Consider the following 18,741-nt stretch of genomic DNA (forward strand, 5'->3'; position numbering starts at 1 on the left):
CTGGGACCCAAATGTAACAATTTGCTCCTGCTTTTATAACACAAGCGAGTTTAATCAAAATTCTAACTAACAAATGGATAAATCCATATGAGCAAGGCTGGATTAAGAACGATTCAAGGTTATATGAAGTCTTCATTTGTTTGTGATTTGCACCAATAGTATATCTATTGGGATTTGCATTTTTACATAATTATTCATTATATGTTCATTATATCTCGCAAAGAGACCATGTGGCCAAATCTAGATCTAACACATTCTTTTGGGGTTTATATTGTAATGTCAATATGCTAAAAAAAAAAGAAAAACAAACGAAAGACATATATTTCATCAATTTACAACCTACTTACAGACAGAAAAAAACAAGGGCAAAGCAGACGATAATGAAGCTGCCATCTGTAGTTTGGCGTGTGTACTGCCCCTGATAAGGGCCCCCAGGTCCAAACAGTCTCTGTCTCTCTGTCTGACTGTCAGTGTGTCTCTATTCATCTCTCTCTGTTCACCACGAGTCTGGTTCTCCTCGAGGTTTCTGCATGGTTTTTTTTAAGATCTTTTTTTTTCTTTTGCTTACACCTTTATTGATTGGACAGCTGAAGAAAGACAGGAAATGTGAGGCGGAGAGAGTGAGGGATGACATCCACCAAATGACCAAATGACTGTGGCCTCTGTAGCTACAAGGGCCGCTTGCTCTACCAACTGAGCTAAAGCAGCCCCCGAGGTTTCTGCCTGTTAAAAGGAGGTTTTTAGTTGCTATTGTTGGCAAGTTTTTGCTTATGAGGGATTAACTTTAGGTGTCTCTAAATAATATAACAAAAAGCACAGTGTAGACCTGCAATATATAAAGTCTTTTGAGATAACTTGTGTTATGTTTTGGCGCTATATAAATTAAAAATGATGGATTGAATTGATCGATAGATTAGGCCGATTGCTTCCACTGTATAAGTTGATAATGACGGGCTACATGTATTGGCTCAGAGCAGTGCTGTGTAAATGTTCTGTATTGTACTATTTTGTATTGCAGAAAATACAATTTCTTTCCTCAAATGACATGCATATCTGCATTACATGCTCCTTTTTAAGAATTGAAATCAGCATCTGAGGAGTTTCCCCTTTGATACACAACAGCATTCAATAAGGTACAGAACAACAGCACTTTGGTACAGTGAGCATTGACTGTCAGGTTGAGGTTAAATATAACTATTGTGTATTTCTGCATGTAAGAGCTGTTTAAAGAAATGCGTCTTCAGTTCTGAGAACTTGACAGATTGACAAGGCAGTGATAAAGTGCGGTCAATGGTCAAACTTAACCATAGTTTTAATTAGAGGCAATCATTTTACACACCGATTCATTTTAGCATGAATTATTTTGTCATATTTAGGCTAACCTATCACCTATTACCTATATTTCATTTTTTAAGCCCATCGACAATATAATCTGGTTTTCTGTTTTTTACTTGTTATTCATTGTATTTCACATGCAGCCTATAGTATGTTAAAGCTGCTTGTAAGATGTGTTGGTGATCTTGTAATATTAAACTCTTCACATTTGTACTTTTCTAAAGAGCTGTACCCTCAGCAATACAGATTTGGCATTTTTTTTCATTGATTTTGATTAGAACATATGTGTTCAGAAAAAAATAAGACTAAGTGCCCAAAATGAGATCCGGTCTTTATATTATTATATGCGATGACTTTTCTCCGATTGTCCATGAAGGCAGCACAACAGAAACATCAGTACCCATAATTCTCCTCTGCCGCATGCGCTCTTCGCACTACGGCCCAAAGGCGTTGGTGGTTGGTGTCCGTACGAAGATGCGTTGCATTCCGGCAGCATCAGTACCAGCTCCGCCGTGCTAATAAACCAAAAAGCGGGGGACGGAGGTGGAGTACCGGGGGTGTTTGCGACTCGAGCGGCGCCGGTGCATCGGAGCAGCGAAATGGGGGACCAGAAGGTGAGCCGCAGCCGGAGGAACAGGTGTTTCTGATGGGGGAAGCCGTTTCAGGGCGTAGTGTACAAAGGAAGGAGGGGGACAAGCTGCGAAACAGGGGAGTTTGTACATGCTGCACGGACTCGTATGTTATGGATATGTTTCATATTTAAAACCGTGTTTTACTGGTTGAATGGGAGGTTGTCTTGTTTATGTCATTTATGCCTTGTTATCGCTATAACGACGTTATAGTCTGGGACGGGGGGCCTTGCCGCAGCTCCTCTCGCATCAACAAACATTACACCGTCCTTCAGTATGAATGGGCTTTTCACTGGGCACTGGTCAGCTTGAGATGAAATGTAACTAAAGTGTTGAGTAACATACGAGAGGTGAGATTCGTATGATAATCGACATATTGCGTGTCCAGTCCCTTTTAAGTCGGCTCTTTAATGATTGTGAATCTGCATAATTGAATTAAAAATGCGCATCCTTCCGCCCGTGAAGTGTCCTCCCTGCTTGTCCCTCTCTCTGATCCCGTGTTTAATCATGTTTGAAAGGGTGCTCAAAGCCCAAAGCTCCATGTGTCATCTCCAACAAACACTGATTATACTGAGCACTGCTGAAGATGCTGTGAGTCCGTGAGAGGAGCTCCTGAAGTGTTTGGTTAGAGGAAAAACTTGCAGTCATTCAGCCCCCTATGCTTCAGTCCTTGAGGCCACTATAGGAGAATATTAAAGTCAAGAGGCTTTGTGTTTCACTCTGAGAGTATCATATCCTTTTTTGCAGACATAACAAAAATGTTGAATTTACCAAATAAAATGTTTTTTTCTTTAGGAATCCCTGCGGAAGATCACCCACACGCTGGCCATGAAGAATGAGGAGATCTCAAACTTCATCTGCACTCTTAAACAGAGCCTTGACAACTTAGAGGTACAAAAACACACATGGCTACACTAAAATTGAGTCCAGGCTGGTGTTTTCCCCTCTTTAATTGTTTTCATCCAGCTCATTTTAGCTGGAAACGTTGCTTCGTCTATTCACTTTTTTTTTGTTGTGACACCAGACGAACTCGAACAGAGTCCAGGAGGACCTGGAGTCTGAGTTCACCGCCCTCCATGCTGTTCTGGATGAGATGAAGGAAACCATGTTGACTCGTATCAAACAGGAGAGAGCCAGCCGCACATATGAGCTACAGGTAAGTGCTCCTCTGTTTGCATTTCTAATTTAATTACTACAGGTTTGTTTTTATTAGATAGGACAGAAGCTTAATCTTTGGTTAGTATTAGCAAATGTGAAACTTGATGACATTCTCTCTGCTCTGTCATTTCTTGCTATATGTTGATCACTTAATGTATGATACCGTTTTACTTTGAAGTCACCGCATAAAAAGACACAGCCACCTGACCTTTCACTGTCTGACTAAAAACCGAAGAGGTGATCTCAGATCTCTTAAGTGAACCCCTTGCTCGTCGTGGAAACTCTAAACTCACTATGCTTAGCAAAATCAAACAAAACACAAAATACTCATTTCACACAGCAACAAAATTAATTCAATTTTTATGAAGACAACTGTTTTTTCAAAAAAAAAGGGGTAAAATTATAATAATGTAGATATGCATATAGTATCAAAGAATGCAACACTTTAATGACCATGAGCATTTAAATTCTAAGTCATTTTGACCGAAATAAAATTGATATTTAGTTGTTTGTGAAAAAATATCTAATCAAATAATATTTAATCAAATAGGATTCAAACAATCAGTGTCTTAAGCTTTGGCACATTGCTTTCAAAGGCCTGATACCAAACTAAATATTGTTTTTTCAAACAACTTTTAATTCAGCAATCATTGCTATTCACATACACTGATATAAGGTGTTATTAACTTCCCAGAGCAAAATACCAACTGTTTTTTGTTCTTCATGGTCATGGTACATATATCAAAAACTGTTCAGCCGCAGGACCGAGCCATGACTCTCAAATGATGCTTCTACAGGAAACACAGTGGTCCCTTTATATAAAAGAGAAATGTGTGACAGTTAGCAGATGTACTCTGTTTGACTGTGGGTTCATATGTTTCTCAGAGTCAGCTGAGTGCTTGTTCCAAAGCCCTGGAGAGTTCAGAGGAGCAGCTGGAGCTGGCTAACCAGACGCTGTGCTCATCTGAGACGGACGGTTTCACTCAGGTAACTGTCTGACTCCACTTCTGATGTAATGCTGCTGCACTCCTCCCTCTGCCCGCTGTTTACCACTTCATTTATAACAACTGATGGTATATTTAAGACAGTGTTCATATATCCAATTAAATCTGTCCTTCTTGTGGTGTCATACTACCAGTTATTTTTAACACAACCACCTGCAACGTTTTGTATAAAGTGACAACATGATGGGCTACAACTCAGTTTTCTCTTCGCTCCGTATCTCTCCTCTTCTTCTTTTCCACGCCCTCTCTGCTTCTCCTCCAGGCGGCCAAAGACATTAAGGATAGGTATAGTACTCAGCCATCCATTGCTTCCCTTTTGTCATAGATTCCTTTAAACATTAAGCTATCTCATAATGTAGCATGCATGCATTCAAATATGTGGCTACCACACCCGTTTGGTAGACAATAAGCATCATGGAAAGCTTTCCACTCGAGAGCCTTTTGTCTTTGTGTTTCCCTGTGTCTTCTTGAGTCTGTACCATCCTGTGCCAGCCCCTCCCTGGATGACTGCTGCTCCCTCTCTTGCTTAAATGTTGATTAGGGTGATGAGTTCAGTGGTAGAAACAGAGGATTAGTTAGTGGCCTTTTTAGTAGTGTGCAGTAATAGAATTACCTGTTTTTTTCTCCTCTGATTCAGTTGAATAATGGACCTCGCTTGTTTCCACTCCGTGTGTTTGTGTGTTTTTGTGTGTCTCTTTATCTGCAGCGTGACTATGGCTCCAGCCTTTCGCCTCTCACTAAAGGCTAAAGCCAGTGACAACATGAGTCACCTGATGGTGGACTTCAGCCAGGAGAGGGGGATGTTACAGGGTCTCAAATTTCTCCCAGGTCTGCCCCACTTTTATTACAAAGAAATACAGATAGAAACAAAATAGCTGCAAACAGTGTCTTTAACAGGGCTGTGGTGTACATTTACATCAGTACTGAGCTTAACTTAAGTACTTCCCTCTCATGTTTCTACTCCACTACATTTCAGAGGGACCTATACTTTTTGTTCCAAACCATTTATTTAAGAGTTCCATTTACTAGTTACTTTATTATTTAAAATGTTTCATACAAACAAAAAATCTCCTTTTCGAGTAATTTTTGTCTAAAATTCAGTACATACCACTTACTCTCCAAAAACACGTTTAAGTGCAGTAAAAAATATTCCAACTGGATTTAATGCAAATATATTTGCTTTTTGTATTTTCTGAAATCAAGTCCCACTTTGATAATGCTATTGAAGCGATATGCCTTAAACTTTCTTGTTTTAGTATTCAGTTAATTCCTCTTCACAATTGTCTTTAGCCTTGGTTATATGCAGTCTGAGCTTTTCTGTCGAACCTTACACTCAGTCAGAGAATCTCAAACAAAATCGCTCTGTGTCAAGAAAGCTACCTCTTGTATTGGCTGCACTAAGCTCCATTTACAAGTATTTTATATATTAATGAGTGAAATGACTTGTTCGGTGTAATGTGAAAGGGGTTGCTCACAGTGATGAAACCACAGAGATCTGTCACCTGACTCTGCAGCTGTGTGAGGCTTGTTAACCTCTTTAATGCACCGGAGTGGTTGTACAGCTCACGTATCTGCCTTAAGGGCTCAGTCTCATCACTAGCAGCTGTTTTCAGCAAAAAAGATAAAGCCACTGTATGCCACCTGTTTAGCATCAAATTGCAAATTGTCAGAAATTAGCAGCTAGCTGGTGATAATAGTTGAATGTGTAGCTAAACAGCAGATATTTACCTCCAGAGACCAAAACAGAGCTAATTTGAAGGGTGAATGTTGGACTAAGATTTTAAGATGGGCAAACATGACACCAAATGTATATAATATTGCTCTTTAACTGATTAATGTGTAAATATAGCCTTGTTTGCTAACTCTTTAGCCATAACTTTAGGCTAGGCTGTGTTCCTGCTAGCTTGTTGTTGGGGTGATTCTGCCCCCAAGTGGCAACAATCAATTGATGCAACTGTAATATTGTTATCATTGTGAAATAATGCATTTTCATGAATTATAATCTTTATATCCACTACATGAAAAAAGTTTTTTTAAAAACAATTAAAGATGTGATGTCTTGTGAATTTTTCACACAGCACAAGGGAAAGTAGATATTTGGATTTTACTTGTAACAGACAAACTGTGTCTTCTCTCCAGTTCCTGCCACTCCAGAGATCCAGGTCTCAGAGTGCCAGGTGTGTGACAACACAGTGAGTGTTGTATGGACCCTACCGGAGCCTGACAGCAAAATAGACCACTACATACTAGAGCATCGACGCACAAACCACGAGGGTCCGCCGCGCATCAGAGAGGACTACCCCTGGATGGTGGTGGAGGGGATACGAGAGATGGAGCACACGCTCACGGGTAGGAGGAGGACCACTGTGAGGAAATATTTGTTGTCTAAACTTTAGTGAAGGTGACTCATAAAGGATTGTGTTTTATTCCCAGGTCTGCGCTTTGAAACCCGCTACTTGACGTTCAGAGTGAGGGCCTGTAACAAGGCTGTAGCAGGAGAGTTCTCTGAGCCGGTTACACTAGAAACCCATGGTGAGACCACTGGACAAAAACCAGTTTCATATGGCCATATTTTGCTTATATTTTACTATGACTGACAGTGCATGAAAAGTCTGTAAGGTCGACATTGATAGGAATGTGAGTGTATGATTGTTTTTCATATATTTCAGTGTGTTAATGAAACATTTATCTACATTTTTATTTGCAGCCTTCAACTTCAAACTAGACTCTGGTTCGTCCCACCAGAACCTGAAGGTGGAGGACTTGAGTGTGGAGTGGGACAGCAGTGGAGGGAAGATACAAGACATACGCAAGGAGAAAAACCGAACAAACTCTCCAATGCACTCACCAGCCAGGTTTGTGTCTAAAGTTGCAGTGTCTTTAAAATTAAGCTTTGACTTTTAAAGTGGACTGAAACAAACTCAACGGGACTGTGGTGTTGTACTTACCATCATTAAGAATACATCTCAGAAATGTGGAGCTTTGAGTGTTTGTCATGTACCATCTGTCTCTGTCCCATCAGGTCAGCTCTGATGTCACCAAAGAGAGCGCCAACAGCCCGGCCAGGCAGAGACAGATTTACAGCAGAGTCCTACACAGTGCTGGGTAAGCAAAAACACATTTCTAAATTCTAGGAATAAAACACAGCAGACTGCAGCTATGACTGTGCAGCTACATGAAACTGAGCTGCTATGGAGGCATAAATTATTTCACTGCTTTCACTGATTCAAGCAAAATAATAAAATAAATAAAAAATAATAATAATAATTGTGAAAATTGGCTGAGTAACGTTAAATGTTGATTACTTTAATACTATGAACCCAATACAACAAAAATAAACATCTAGCATCTTTTTTTTATTAGCCTGGCTAGCCGTAGTACACTAGCTTACAGCTGCCAACCAGTCAGCCAACATGTGCTCTACATGCATCAAAGTAAGTTTGAAACAGCATAGGTTTAGTGTTCTTCAGTGCACACTGCATGTCTCTTTAATTGTTGCATCCTTAAACAATCTCATAATTTCCAACTGAAAACAAGTTTTTGATTTGATGGTTCTCCTGTGAAATTGCCAACGCAAATATCTCAAATCAAATGTTATGTAAGCAAAACTCATAAATCTTATTTTATAATAACACGCTCCTCAACCATGTAACAACACACTACACTGTAGCCTAATTATTACTTGTGACAATGTCTCACAACAGCTGACACTATGATCGACGCTGGCCAGCAGTACTGGGAGGTTCGGTTTGACAAGGAGAGCAAAGCCTTCGCTGTGGGAGTGGCCCTGCGGAGCCTCGGACGATTCGACCAGTTGGGGAAAAGCAGCGCTTCCTGGTGCATCCATCTGAACAACTGGCTGCAGCAGAGCCTCACAGCTAAGCACAACAACAAGGCTCGGACACTGGACTGTCCCATCCCAAACAGGATAGGAGTATATGTCAACTATGACGAAGGTATGATAATTGCATACACACAGAGATGGTGTTTAATCATCGCCGACAAAGACAGTGTTGGTCTGTTTAATGATGAGAATTTCTCTCTTGTAAAATGATCTGTTTAGTGAGTCTGTATAAAATAGTACTTTTTAACTTAAGTTAATTATTAAATAAGTTTATAGTCAGAAGTTCATCATCATGTTTTTTTTTTATCATTATAACTTTAATATCATTCCCTTTAAGAAGGGGCATTTTACAGTAATTGAAATAAACCAAAAACTAACTGCAGATTTATCTATCGTGAGCGATATATGTGCGAATTGCAGCCCTACATTTTTAACATAGCAACATTTGCATAAATGCTGTCTTGATTCTCCCCAGGTGTGCTGTCTTTCTACAACGCCAAAACTAAACAGCTAATGCACACCTTTAAAACCAAGTTCCAGCAGCCAGTTATACCAGCTTTCATGGTAAGAAATCTTTCTTAAAAGCATTTGAATATACTATTTTGGAGAGTACTATCATTTTTCATGATCTGTCTGCTGATCTCTTTCCCCCTGCAGGTGTGGAATGGCACTTTTTCAGTGGTGACAGGCCTGCAGGTTCCCAGCATTGTGCAAAGCGGTCAGAGGAAGAACAGCAACACCAGCAGCTCCAACGCCAGCCTCACCTAGACCCATTCATCGAGCCAGCTGGATCCCCTCCAGCTCTGCTCCACTACAGTCACCGCTGCAGAACATCATCTCTGCCCTTACTGCAGTCAAAGCCATATCATGGAAGAGTTACATCACTGGAATCTGATGGTTTAGCCTGTTCCACATGCAGTGTCTGTGTTGCATGACAACAAAAATGGTTTTGGGAACGAGTGAGTCATCTCTGCCATCAGACTGAATTCTTCAGAAGTATGTCTCCAGCTGTTGTGATTACTTGGGACACGTTAGCTTTAGTCTTACTAGTTTCCCTCTCCACACCTTTGGCACTGTCCCACTGCTGCTAGAGTAACGATTTAGCGCTGGCCGCTGCCCTTCCTTCCTGTCCATCACCAAAACTTTCAGCCGTACTGTCAATGCAGCTAGCTGCAGGCACAGGGCCAAGGCCTGTCCTGTGTGCTCTCTCCCCGTGCCTTCCTCCTCATTTCCAAACTGATAGGCTAACATGCTAATATTTCACTGCAAGAAATTGTCTCCCTATACAATTTACAATATATAGTCAGTGTACATATAACTTCATAGCGTAGCTTAGTGAATTATCACCTACTGAATCTGCCTCTATCAATAAACCAACCTATGTAACCTAAATAACAACTTGCTACTAGGAAGTGCTACTGAATAGAATGTAGTTCTTTACTCAATCAGGATTTATTAACGTCTACTTTGACAGCAACTAATGGATCATAAGAAATAACCAACACACAATAGAGATGTTGTATTTGTTTCTTGCCAAGGCATGTAGAATTAACAGTGTTCACTACATTTCACTTTCTATGGTCCGGTCTGACCAGAAAACTGGGTTCTTTAACCTCCTGCTGAGGTTCTGTTGGTTTTAATTTAAAGTCACTGTTGGCTGTGGAGTTTAATCTATCTGACAGCCAGGCTCTGCACAGAAAGTTCAAAGGGAGTTTTCTTCAGTGTTACTCCGTGTAGAGGAGTCAGAGTGATCAGATGTGGCTTTCGGAGTTTGGAAATGACTGTACTGTATACATTATATTCACCTAATTGCACCCTAATGCTTGTATGTATAGTATGTATGTGTCTATACCTAACTACGCCACTTAATTTGCTTAAAGGGAATCCCATTATCAGTAGTGGATTATCTGTTTTCCAAATATAACACATAGCTAGCAAGTAGCCTCAGCTAACAAATTGTACTCTGAGAGTTAGCCAGGTTTGGGGCCCAGCTGGGTGAGAAACAAAAATAACAATCACTGGAAACTGATGTGTTAAAGTCCTTATTTGTGCACCGCCCAACCTCGAGTAGCGTCTGTGTCAAACGTTACACCTGTTTACAGTCTTGCTTTGCCATGTTCCTCTTTGTATGAGTGTATGCTTCTGAATAACTGTAGCCTGCAATGCTTTAAAGAAGCGTCCAGCTGAGAATTATGTTCACTTTATTTCACATGCTGACATGATGTCACAGTTTATTGTAAATAGTTTTCCACTATAGTGTATCAGTCATTGAGGTAATAAAGAAGTAAGATAAATTTGTTCTTGGATTGCTGCTTCAACAGGAAATAAAATGAAGTAAGAAAAAAGATTGTACATAGTAGCTGGAAAAAAGGTAAAAGAGCATCATAAAACTGATTGATTTCTTACTGTTGCATGGCACATACTAGAAGCTACTTGTTCACATGTGTCTAAATTTAGTGTGACAAAAACAAGAGTTTTCTAAAATTGAAAAACTATATATAAGACTTTCACACACTGTAGGTATAGCAAAAACAAGCCAAATCAATGACAAACAGTATATACAAACATCACATGCCCCTACGGCAGAACAAATAAAGCCATCTTAGCTATGTAAAAAAATATAATACAATACATAAAATGACACTAAAAAGTAGTCAAAACATCACAGTTATACTGAATATTAATCAGGAAGTGTACATGTGAATGTGCAACTGTACAAGACAAACATGGTGAAGATAATGTGACATGTACACCCCTTGTTACAGTCGATTTATTTGCTAACGAGTGTCTGACAAGAGTGAATCAATAAAGTGTTAATCTTCAGAGCTACTTTACTGCTGACAGCCAGCAGAGAAGGAGCAGAGCCACACTGAAGATGAGGAAGAGGCCGTCTGTGTGGATACAGCTGCTCTCCACTCGTATGTGTTGCTTCATCTTGCAGGGACTCATTCAGTTGGCTGCTCGGTCCTGGTTTAAGAGTCATAGATGCTTTGAGAGGTTCCCACCAGGAGATGTCACTCTTGAGTCTTTGCCTTTTGTTCCAACTTGAGTTTCAGCTCAGATAGTGCTGCGAAAGGAACTAGAGCATATTGGACAATAAGCTTTGTTATTTTAGAAAGAGAGAATCACAAAGCAGAAAAATAATAATTGAGACTGAAAGTAAAGCTGCAAATACTGATATAAGAAGATAAAGCCTACAAGGCAGGACAACACAATGAGGCCATGTTGACTTACTCTGTCCTGGAGCTTCTGGATTGACTCTAATCTTCGTATCTCGGCTATTTGAGGAGGAGGTAGCGGGTAGAGTCGATGCACCAGTGGGCAGTTTGCGAGGAGCAGGAGTTGGAGGTAATATTGGTATCTTTGGCGCTTTCTTCACCAGTTCTACAGAAGACCAAAAATACACCATAATTCAAGCTCATAAAAAGATAAGAAATGATTTGTCACGCAGCAGGAAGACAGAAATATTTGAACTGTATCTAAGAGCGACAGATAAGACTGACTGAGGGACTTACGTAACAGTGGAACCTCTGAGGAATCCTCTCCCTCTTTTTCTTCCACCTCCACTGTTTGAACACAGACTAGGTAAGTGATAGCAGTGGAAAAAATGAAGTCATACCTGTTTATGTTTGCACGACAGCAGAGCAAATGGCAGCAATGACAGATGGAACGATTGATTGGATGGGTGAAGGTGGAGGTGGGCTCATACTCACGACTGAGGTAAATGTCCTCTTCATTATCTAGTGCTGAATCTGGCTCAGGGATAGGTATTCTTGGACCTAACACTAGACAAATCACAACATTATAATTATTATATAGTGTAAGATCTAATGACCAAGGTAAACAAAACATGCTGTCATAGCACCATTGAGAAATCATAACCCGAGCAACAGCTGGTTGCTCAGAAGACAACAGAAACACATGCTGGTTGTATTCAGGTTTTAAAATCAACAATCTAAATTTGTAATTCATAGCAGTAGCTCAAGCATTGGCCATGTCAAGCCTGCGGGGAATATCTTTACTATGGATTAGATTGCCAGAAAATTTTGTACAGACATTCAAGCTCCTTTAAGAATGAATCTTACTGATCCATCCATTTCTACTGGATGGATCGGCAGGAAATTGATTTTAATTCGACACAGGATGAATTGAAAAACTCTGTTCATCCTCTGAAGTTTAACCTAGCACCATCATCAGGTCATAATTTGAAAATATCAATATGTTGAAGTTGTTGTTTTTTGAAATAACAAAACTAAAGACAATCCCCTCACCCTCATCATATTTTTGCAAATTAGCAAATGTTGGCATGCTAACAAGCTGGTATACTAAAATGGTTGACCAACATAACTGCTAAACATCTGTGACTATGAGCCTGTTTGCATGCTGATGTTAGCCTTTAGCTCAAATTATAGCTGTGCCTTTGTCAGCAGGGGTTGTGACCCACACAATCTGAGCAGTCAATAGATCAGTTAGTAGACAATGAAACTGAGAAAAAAAATTGCTACATAAAATTATGTTTCATGTTTTTCAGATTGTTGGTAATTTTACATTTTACTTTAAAGGGAAAGGAAAGGGGAGGAAAATATACACACTTGGATCCACAACCAATGCCAACCTTTTAAGGAGGGTCTAAAGCAGAAATGACACCATGTTAAGGGGTCAAAAGCTGAAGAGGTTAGGAACCACTGATGTAGAGTCTTAATATTATCAACATTTGCTTGAGATACATAAAGTCTAAAGGAAAAACAAACTGTAAAAAAATTCCTCCATGCTGTACAAAGGCTCTAAAACAAGCAAACCTTGAGTAATTAGATGGGTGTGGGTAAGTAGGCACAGAATGTAATCGTATCTCAGAAGGAAATCTAGTTTTACCGATCAATTGAGATATGCTGCTTTTCCAGAAAGTTCATGTGGTAGTTTTATTATATAACATTCAAGGTCATACAACATTTTTGGTTCATAATTTATGTCACAGTGACTTGGAAAAAGTCCAAGTTTAAGCTACGCAGTTAAAGAGGTGGAATTTCCAAATAAGAGAATGCATCAAAGGCCCCGAGCAAACAGGTCACACTGTGTTATTGGTTTAACATGTGGGTGTGTTCCTTTTCCTTTTTTGTGTTCTTGTGTAAATGGAAACAATACCTGGTTTGGGGGGTAATCTTGGTGGGACAAGATTCAGCGGGGCCTGCTGAACACTCTTCTCTCCATTTTCTCTATCAGAACTAATAAAAGCTGGGAAAAAAAGTCAGCATTTTATTAGTCCTGTATGCCTTCTGGTATATACATTTGTTTGTTATATGGATTCAAAATTAAAGAACTAAACAGGTGACCTGTCTTCAATATGTGAGTGAGCAAACTAAAAGGAAAAAGATGAAGATGTCTTACAGATTCTTCTCTCGTATGTTCCCTCCATGATGAGAGGAATCAAAACTCCCTCAGTTTTCTCCACTAGATAGCTGACCACATCATGCAGCGTTGCACAAGGCACCTGTTGGAGAACAATTTTGTTAAAGCAACTTAATTAAAAATAGTTATATGTGGGAAATAAAACAGGTTGTTTGAGATTGACTCACAATTATCCTAATACAAATTAAGTTAATTGACAGTTAAACTGTATTACATTAATTATGTGTCATTAGTGCCGGGAAGGGAAGTGGGAAGGGATTTAAATGAGCTTAAACTAACTCTGGTACAATACATCAAATGGTAACATTTATATTTAATATTATACATGGTGTCTTTACAAATGAGATGATTAAAGAAATAAATGAGGGAAGTCATGAACAACTATGTAAACACAAACACCTTGACAGTGCAAACACATGTACACCGTTATTAAATACACCTGACGAGGAGTGAGTCACGACACTGGCAGTAAAATAAATGCTTTGTAAATACAAAAACAGACACAGGTGCAGAAGAAATGTGACCCTGGAGACCAAAGATTATATTGCTACCCTCATGTGACATTTTACTGAAGTATATACCTCTAATCACACTCTACGCCTACAGGAAGTCATGTACTGCAATTCATCTTAAGTACAATTCAATCTTCTCTCTCACCTGAGCAGTACAACACCATAAAAAAACTCAAGCAAAGTTCAGCTGGTTTGTAATGTAATTTAGTAATGTACTCAAGTCCCTTAAGTGTATTACGAAAGAACATTGTGGGAGATATGGTTTTATAATACTCACAGGATTGTCAACATCAATGGAGAAGCCCCCTTCATGTTTACGAGTCACACGGTAGTGTTTGAATACAGAGCTGATAGAAAAGAGAGAGGCAGGCAGTCAAAACACAGATTTAATGAACAAATTGATGAATATAAATTGTCAAGGACCACAGCATGCAACAATAACACATTGTACATGCGGGAGGTTGTGTGTGCGAACATGAAGTAGGAGACGTAAGTTTTATTTTCATAAAGTTACTGTCACGGTGCAGATCACGCTGAATAAACTTTGATTTGAACACCATTAGAAACAGTTTATTATTTATTTTATAAATAACGTGTTGCTCCAACTGAACCATCCTACTTTTTCATAAGGGTGTCTCAAGTATAAGGGAGGATTGTTGTGTTAAAGAAAAATACACTTAAAAGTCCCAAATAATAAGAAATATGATTGGTAATAGTTTATATGGACATGAAAACACACAGCGTTAATCTGGTATAATGTCCTGTATTTTTTAATATTGCAATAAATATCGCAAAACAAACAAAAATATATTGCTACTATGTATGTTTTTTCTAATATCATGCAGCCCTAGTGGGTGAAATAAAACTGTGAGTACTTTGTGACCAATCAGAAATGATCAGCACTGCAGGCCCTGCCCTGAAAGTTCCTGGACCTTTGGAAAGTACTACTCCCTGAGCAGGCACTTTTCAGAGGTCAAGTCAAATACTCTGGAACTGAATTTAAACCCTGGTTCCTGCTGTCAAAACGCACAGAGTTCCTGAAAAGGTTCCTAGTTCCTGGGGAAAGTTCCTGCTGTCGAAAAGCACCTTTACAAAGGTAAGTCAGATTAGTCAGTTGGCCTGTTGTGGGAGTGTGTGTGTTAATGCTCTGAGTGTGTACCCTTCATGGTCCTGTCTGGTGGTGACAGCGAAGGAGTTTCCGTCTCTCCCCGGCCTCAGCAGCAGGTTGCCTCTCTTGGTTTCTCTCTCAAGCAGCAGCTCTGCCTCCAGACGAGACACTTCGTAGTAACAACTGCAGGACAGCAGAAATCACAGGGATGAGACGGAAGGAAAAGCAGCGAACTTTCATTTAAAACAGATTTTGGTCGTTTTTATAGTTTGAAGTGATGCATTCAAAACTCAGCAACTTTGTATACTGATATTTATTTTACATTTCTGCCTTTTAACACTTTGTCAACACTTGGTCGGAAGCTGCTAAAACAACACAACTCTGAAAATGCAGAGACTCTGATTCAGGTGTCTACTGCCACTAGACAAAGGAGGGAATTTAGCAAAATCTATAATAATCACACAGTTTATAATAATGCTAATAACACTCAGGTCATGTTTATTGTCCAGTATGCTTCAAGACTCATACCTTCTCAGTTAGCATAACAATGCTGTACTGAAATATAAATTAGGCTCACATGTTTTTTATCCTGGTATCAGTCTTTGTATTGGGCACATTATAAATAATCAGCATTTCACTTGAGCATGAGAGTCGATTCTTGTGAATACTTACGCAGGCATGTCTGGTTTGAGGATGATGTAATGATTAGTGTTTGTGACAGAAGGTAAAGGGAAACTTTTTATTCTTTCCTTTTCCTCTTCTACTGCCTCTTTGAGCATGTGGATCTGCCCTGGGAGCAGGTTGAGAGAGGAAGGTACCGACAGCTGCAGGGAGACACACGGACATTTTTGTGCAAATTGTTTGTGCAATTATCTTCATTTCGCCTGGTGTTAACTGTATCTAAGCATCGGTCTCTTACATCAATCTTTTCTTTCTATTATGTAAGCTAAATAATCACATACCTCAGCCACACAATGGATATAGCCCTTCCAAAGCTCCCGAGCCTCTGGGTTCGGGGCCTTTGGAGACAACGCAGGAGAGAAAACTGTGAAATCGAGGAATACATTTAAAAAAAGAATGCTTTACATGCTTCTCTATATATATTCTCACAGTGAATTTGATATTTCCATCCTTCAGCTGGAGGTTGAGTCTGGCTGCCTCTAAGTTGCGATCCTGGCTGCTGTCATCTGTTATTGACAGGAATCCAGTGAGATCCAATTTCTCTACGTACTGATGAAACACACAAGGAAATATAAAGTGGCAAATCATTCCAAACAATTTGGATTAAAAACATGCAAATCTGTTTCTTACAGTGCCAAAAAACTCTGTAATTACTTACATCACTGTCTCTCTTTTCATTGAAGAAGAACAGTGCGTTTCCACACAGGCAGGCCCACAGTTTTCGAGATGTCTGCGCACACACACATGTACACAGAGATTCATATTTGTACGTAGTGCAACAACAGAAATATAAATGCTTGTTACACAACAGGGAAATAAAGAGAGCAGCTGCTGTCTGTGCAGGTGACATTCTTTAATCAGACTTGATGAGTCAGGTGTTTTTAACCACCACAGAATCCAAAGTGTGAAGTGAATAGCATTGTATCGTTTTGGAATTGGTTCAACCTGAAGGGAATCCGGTTTATGTAACAGATTCACATCTGTGTGTAAGTTGTGAGTAATGCATTAGTCAGTTTGTAATAACCCTTTTCTGTTTCAGGTCAAAGCCATGCCAAAGTTTTTCAGTGTTCTCTGTAAAATGCTTCCTCTATGATTTGACATGCTCTCGCTGCAGTGTACAGGATCTCTTATCAGTGGGGGCTTGGCACATCAGTATGCAGGATTTGCTATTTGCAAAGTCTGCCTTGCCAGTATAAATCTTTAGTTTACTGTCAGTAACTTGCTATAATCTTTATGGCACAACAAGCAGAGAAGCAGTCAGACCAGTTGGAGAGATGCAGTCAAAGTCCACACTAGTTACGAGAAACTATATAATGACAGGCTGCTCCACCCAGGGGAAAGAACCTGAGTCCTACTGACTGTTCTACCTGACGCTATGCATTAAATGTTTTGGTAAAACACTGCATTGTCTTACAGAGAGTTTATTAAGTATTAAGTAGTCATTTTACTGCAGTTTTATAAAATTAAGCTAATGTTTGCTCCTCCACATAAGGGCCAACCATCTAAAAACCTGACGACCAAAGATCAATCTATTTCTCAAAGAGCTGCTGATTGACTCTGACGTTTACAACTATTAAAGCTGCAGGAATGTTGAGAGTATTGTTTATATCTGCACATTGTTGACATGCCATCATTCATAAAAGAATAAGAGAGAGAGAAAGAGAGGGGGTGAGAAAAACCATATGCAAAAATAGCAGACCTCTTACAGTGGAAACAATTAGTCAACTATTTGAATGAACATAAGAATAATTGTTCTGCCAATCAATGAATCCTATCATTTATAGAATTTAACTTTTGTTTCAGATGGAATGCTTTACATGAAATATTGCTTTCTTTCTCTTCTAATATTCACAAATAATCTGTAGTTGTTTAGGTGTACTGTATTATTGCAGTATTTATCATACAAAACAAGCAATCTACAGTTTGGGATAAAAAAAAATGTTTCAAGAATTACTGACATTTTATGGAACATAACATCATCAGTTAAACAAATTTGTTGCTCAAAATCCAAATTTCATTTAACATTTTTTAACGGACTGAATCTTAGGCTCTTTTTACCTAAACATCCCATTTAATCAACAGACAGGAGAACAAAAAAAAGTCATTATGATAAGTAGCCTTTGCTGCATACAATAAACACAACAATGTATTTAATAAAGTTTGCAAAGAAAAAAAAATCAGTTCTATTGAAAGCTACCTTATCTTTGAACGACCTCTTCTCCAGGTATCCCTCATAGTAGCAGGTTGGCAGCTGGATCCTCTGTCGCCCTGTTCGCTTTGCCATCACGAGGGGTGTCGTTGCTTACAATGAATAACAATTTAAAGTATTCACAGTTTTGAGTAAAGCTATGTTGTATATTTTCACATAAATACGGCAGCAGGCTCTGACTTGTCGCACTGAAGCTCCTTTAGAAGACTAAGGAGTTGACAAAGCACACAGAAAACCTGTCTGTCCCTACGTTGATAGGCGGCAGTGTTCTCTCCGCTGATTGGTCAGTATATGGAGTGGGCGGGTATATTAAAAATGATCTAGGTTACAGGTGGGACTGCTTTTGACGTAGTTTTCGACGTCAGTCTCAAGGATGGAAATCACCTGCCTAAAAGCCTCATTGTAACTTTTACCTGTTGGCGATGTAATAGTATACCTAAAGGTTTTACAATGAAAGGTTTTACAATGAACAAAAACCGTCGAAACAAGAGTATTTGTAAAATGATAAATTAAGTCAGAAAATACACTGGACAGCTATGCTGACAGGAAGTGAATTTACCATAAAGTTGTTCAAATGTAACAGCGCCCTGCTTTTGGTCTGTAGGCATATTAGCTGGAACTGCAACACTTAGCAGAGAGCATAAAAGCTATTGAGTCTGTCAACAGCACAGCAATCAACAAATAGGGCAGTAAACTTATCTAATGATGTCAAGTCAGAACTTAACAAAGAGTCGGTCTAGACCTGCTCTTTCTGTAAAGTGTCTCGAGATAACCCTGGTTATGATTTGGCGCTATACAAATAAAATTTGATTGATTGATTGATTGATTGAAGTCTAACAGGCTAGTGAATGTAGT

At 39.3% G+C, this 18,741-nt stretch overlaps 2 protein-coding genes across 4 annotated transcripts; one reads left to right on the top strand and one right to left on the bottom strand.

Annotated features, from left to right (window-relative positions):
- Positions 1 to 1,796: 1,796 nt before the first annotated feature.
- On the top strand, positions 1,797 to 10,774 carry fsd1 (fibronectin type III and SPRY domain containing 1). The gene is made up of 13 exons (XM_069680243.1): positions 1,797 to 1,949; positions 2,760 to 2,855; positions 2,989 to 3,120; positions 4,008 to 4,109; positions 4,389 to 4,411; positions 4,833 to 4,954; positions 6,266 to 6,475; positions 6,560 to 6,658; positions 6,834 to 6,981; positions 7,149 to 7,231; positions 7,831 to 8,082; positions 8,446 to 8,534; positions 8,628 to 10,774. The coding sequence occupies exons 1-13, from the start codon at positions 1,935 to 1,937 to the stop codon at positions 8,736 to 8,738; spliced, it is 1,482 nt and encodes a 493-aa protein (XP_069536344.1). The 5' UTR covers positions 1,797 to 1,934; the 3' UTR covers positions 8,739 to 10,774.
- Positions 10,086 to 18,070, bottom strand: LOC138607609 (signal-transducing adaptor protein 1-like). 3 transcript variants are annotated; one of them, XM_069680246.1, is made up of 13 exons: positions 17,875 to 18,070; positions 16,336 to 16,407; positions 16,107 to 16,226; positions 15,959 to 16,015; positions 15,669 to 15,820; positions 15,048 to 15,179; positions 14,166 to 14,235; positions 13,356 to 13,458; positions 13,113 to 13,202; positions 11,684 to 11,755; positions 11,486 to 11,536; positions 11,205 to 11,354; positions 10,086 to 11,049 (listed from the first exon to the last, which is right to left on the bottom strand). In XM_069680246.1, the coding sequence occupies exons 1-13, from the start codon at positions 17,959 to 17,961 to the stop codon at positions 10,985 to 10,987; spliced, it is 1,221 nt and encodes a 406-aa protein (XP_069536347.1). In that variant the 5' UTR covers positions 17,962 to 18,070; the 3' UTR covers positions 10,086 to 10,984. The 3 variants fall into 3 exon arrangements, with proteins under 3 accessions (XP_069536347.1, XP_069536345.1, XP_069536346.1); XM_069680244.1 differs by having other exon boundaries at positions 11,486 to 11,755; XM_069680245.1 differs by lacking the exon at positions 13,113 to 13,202 and having other exon boundaries at positions 11,486 to 11,755.
- Positions 18,071 to 18,741: the final 671 nt, after the last annotated feature.

This window comes from Semicossyphus pulcher, unplaced genomic scaffold (genome assembly GCF_022749685.1).
Source record: "Semicossyphus pulcher isolate SPU_LCO1_2020_fin unplaced genomic scaffold, fSemPul1.0.p SCAF_4, whole genome shotgun sequence".
Classification (NCBI taxonomy): domain Eukaryota; kingdom Metazoa; phylum Chordata; class Actinopteri; order Labriformes; family Labridae; genus Semicossyphus; species Semicossyphus pulcher.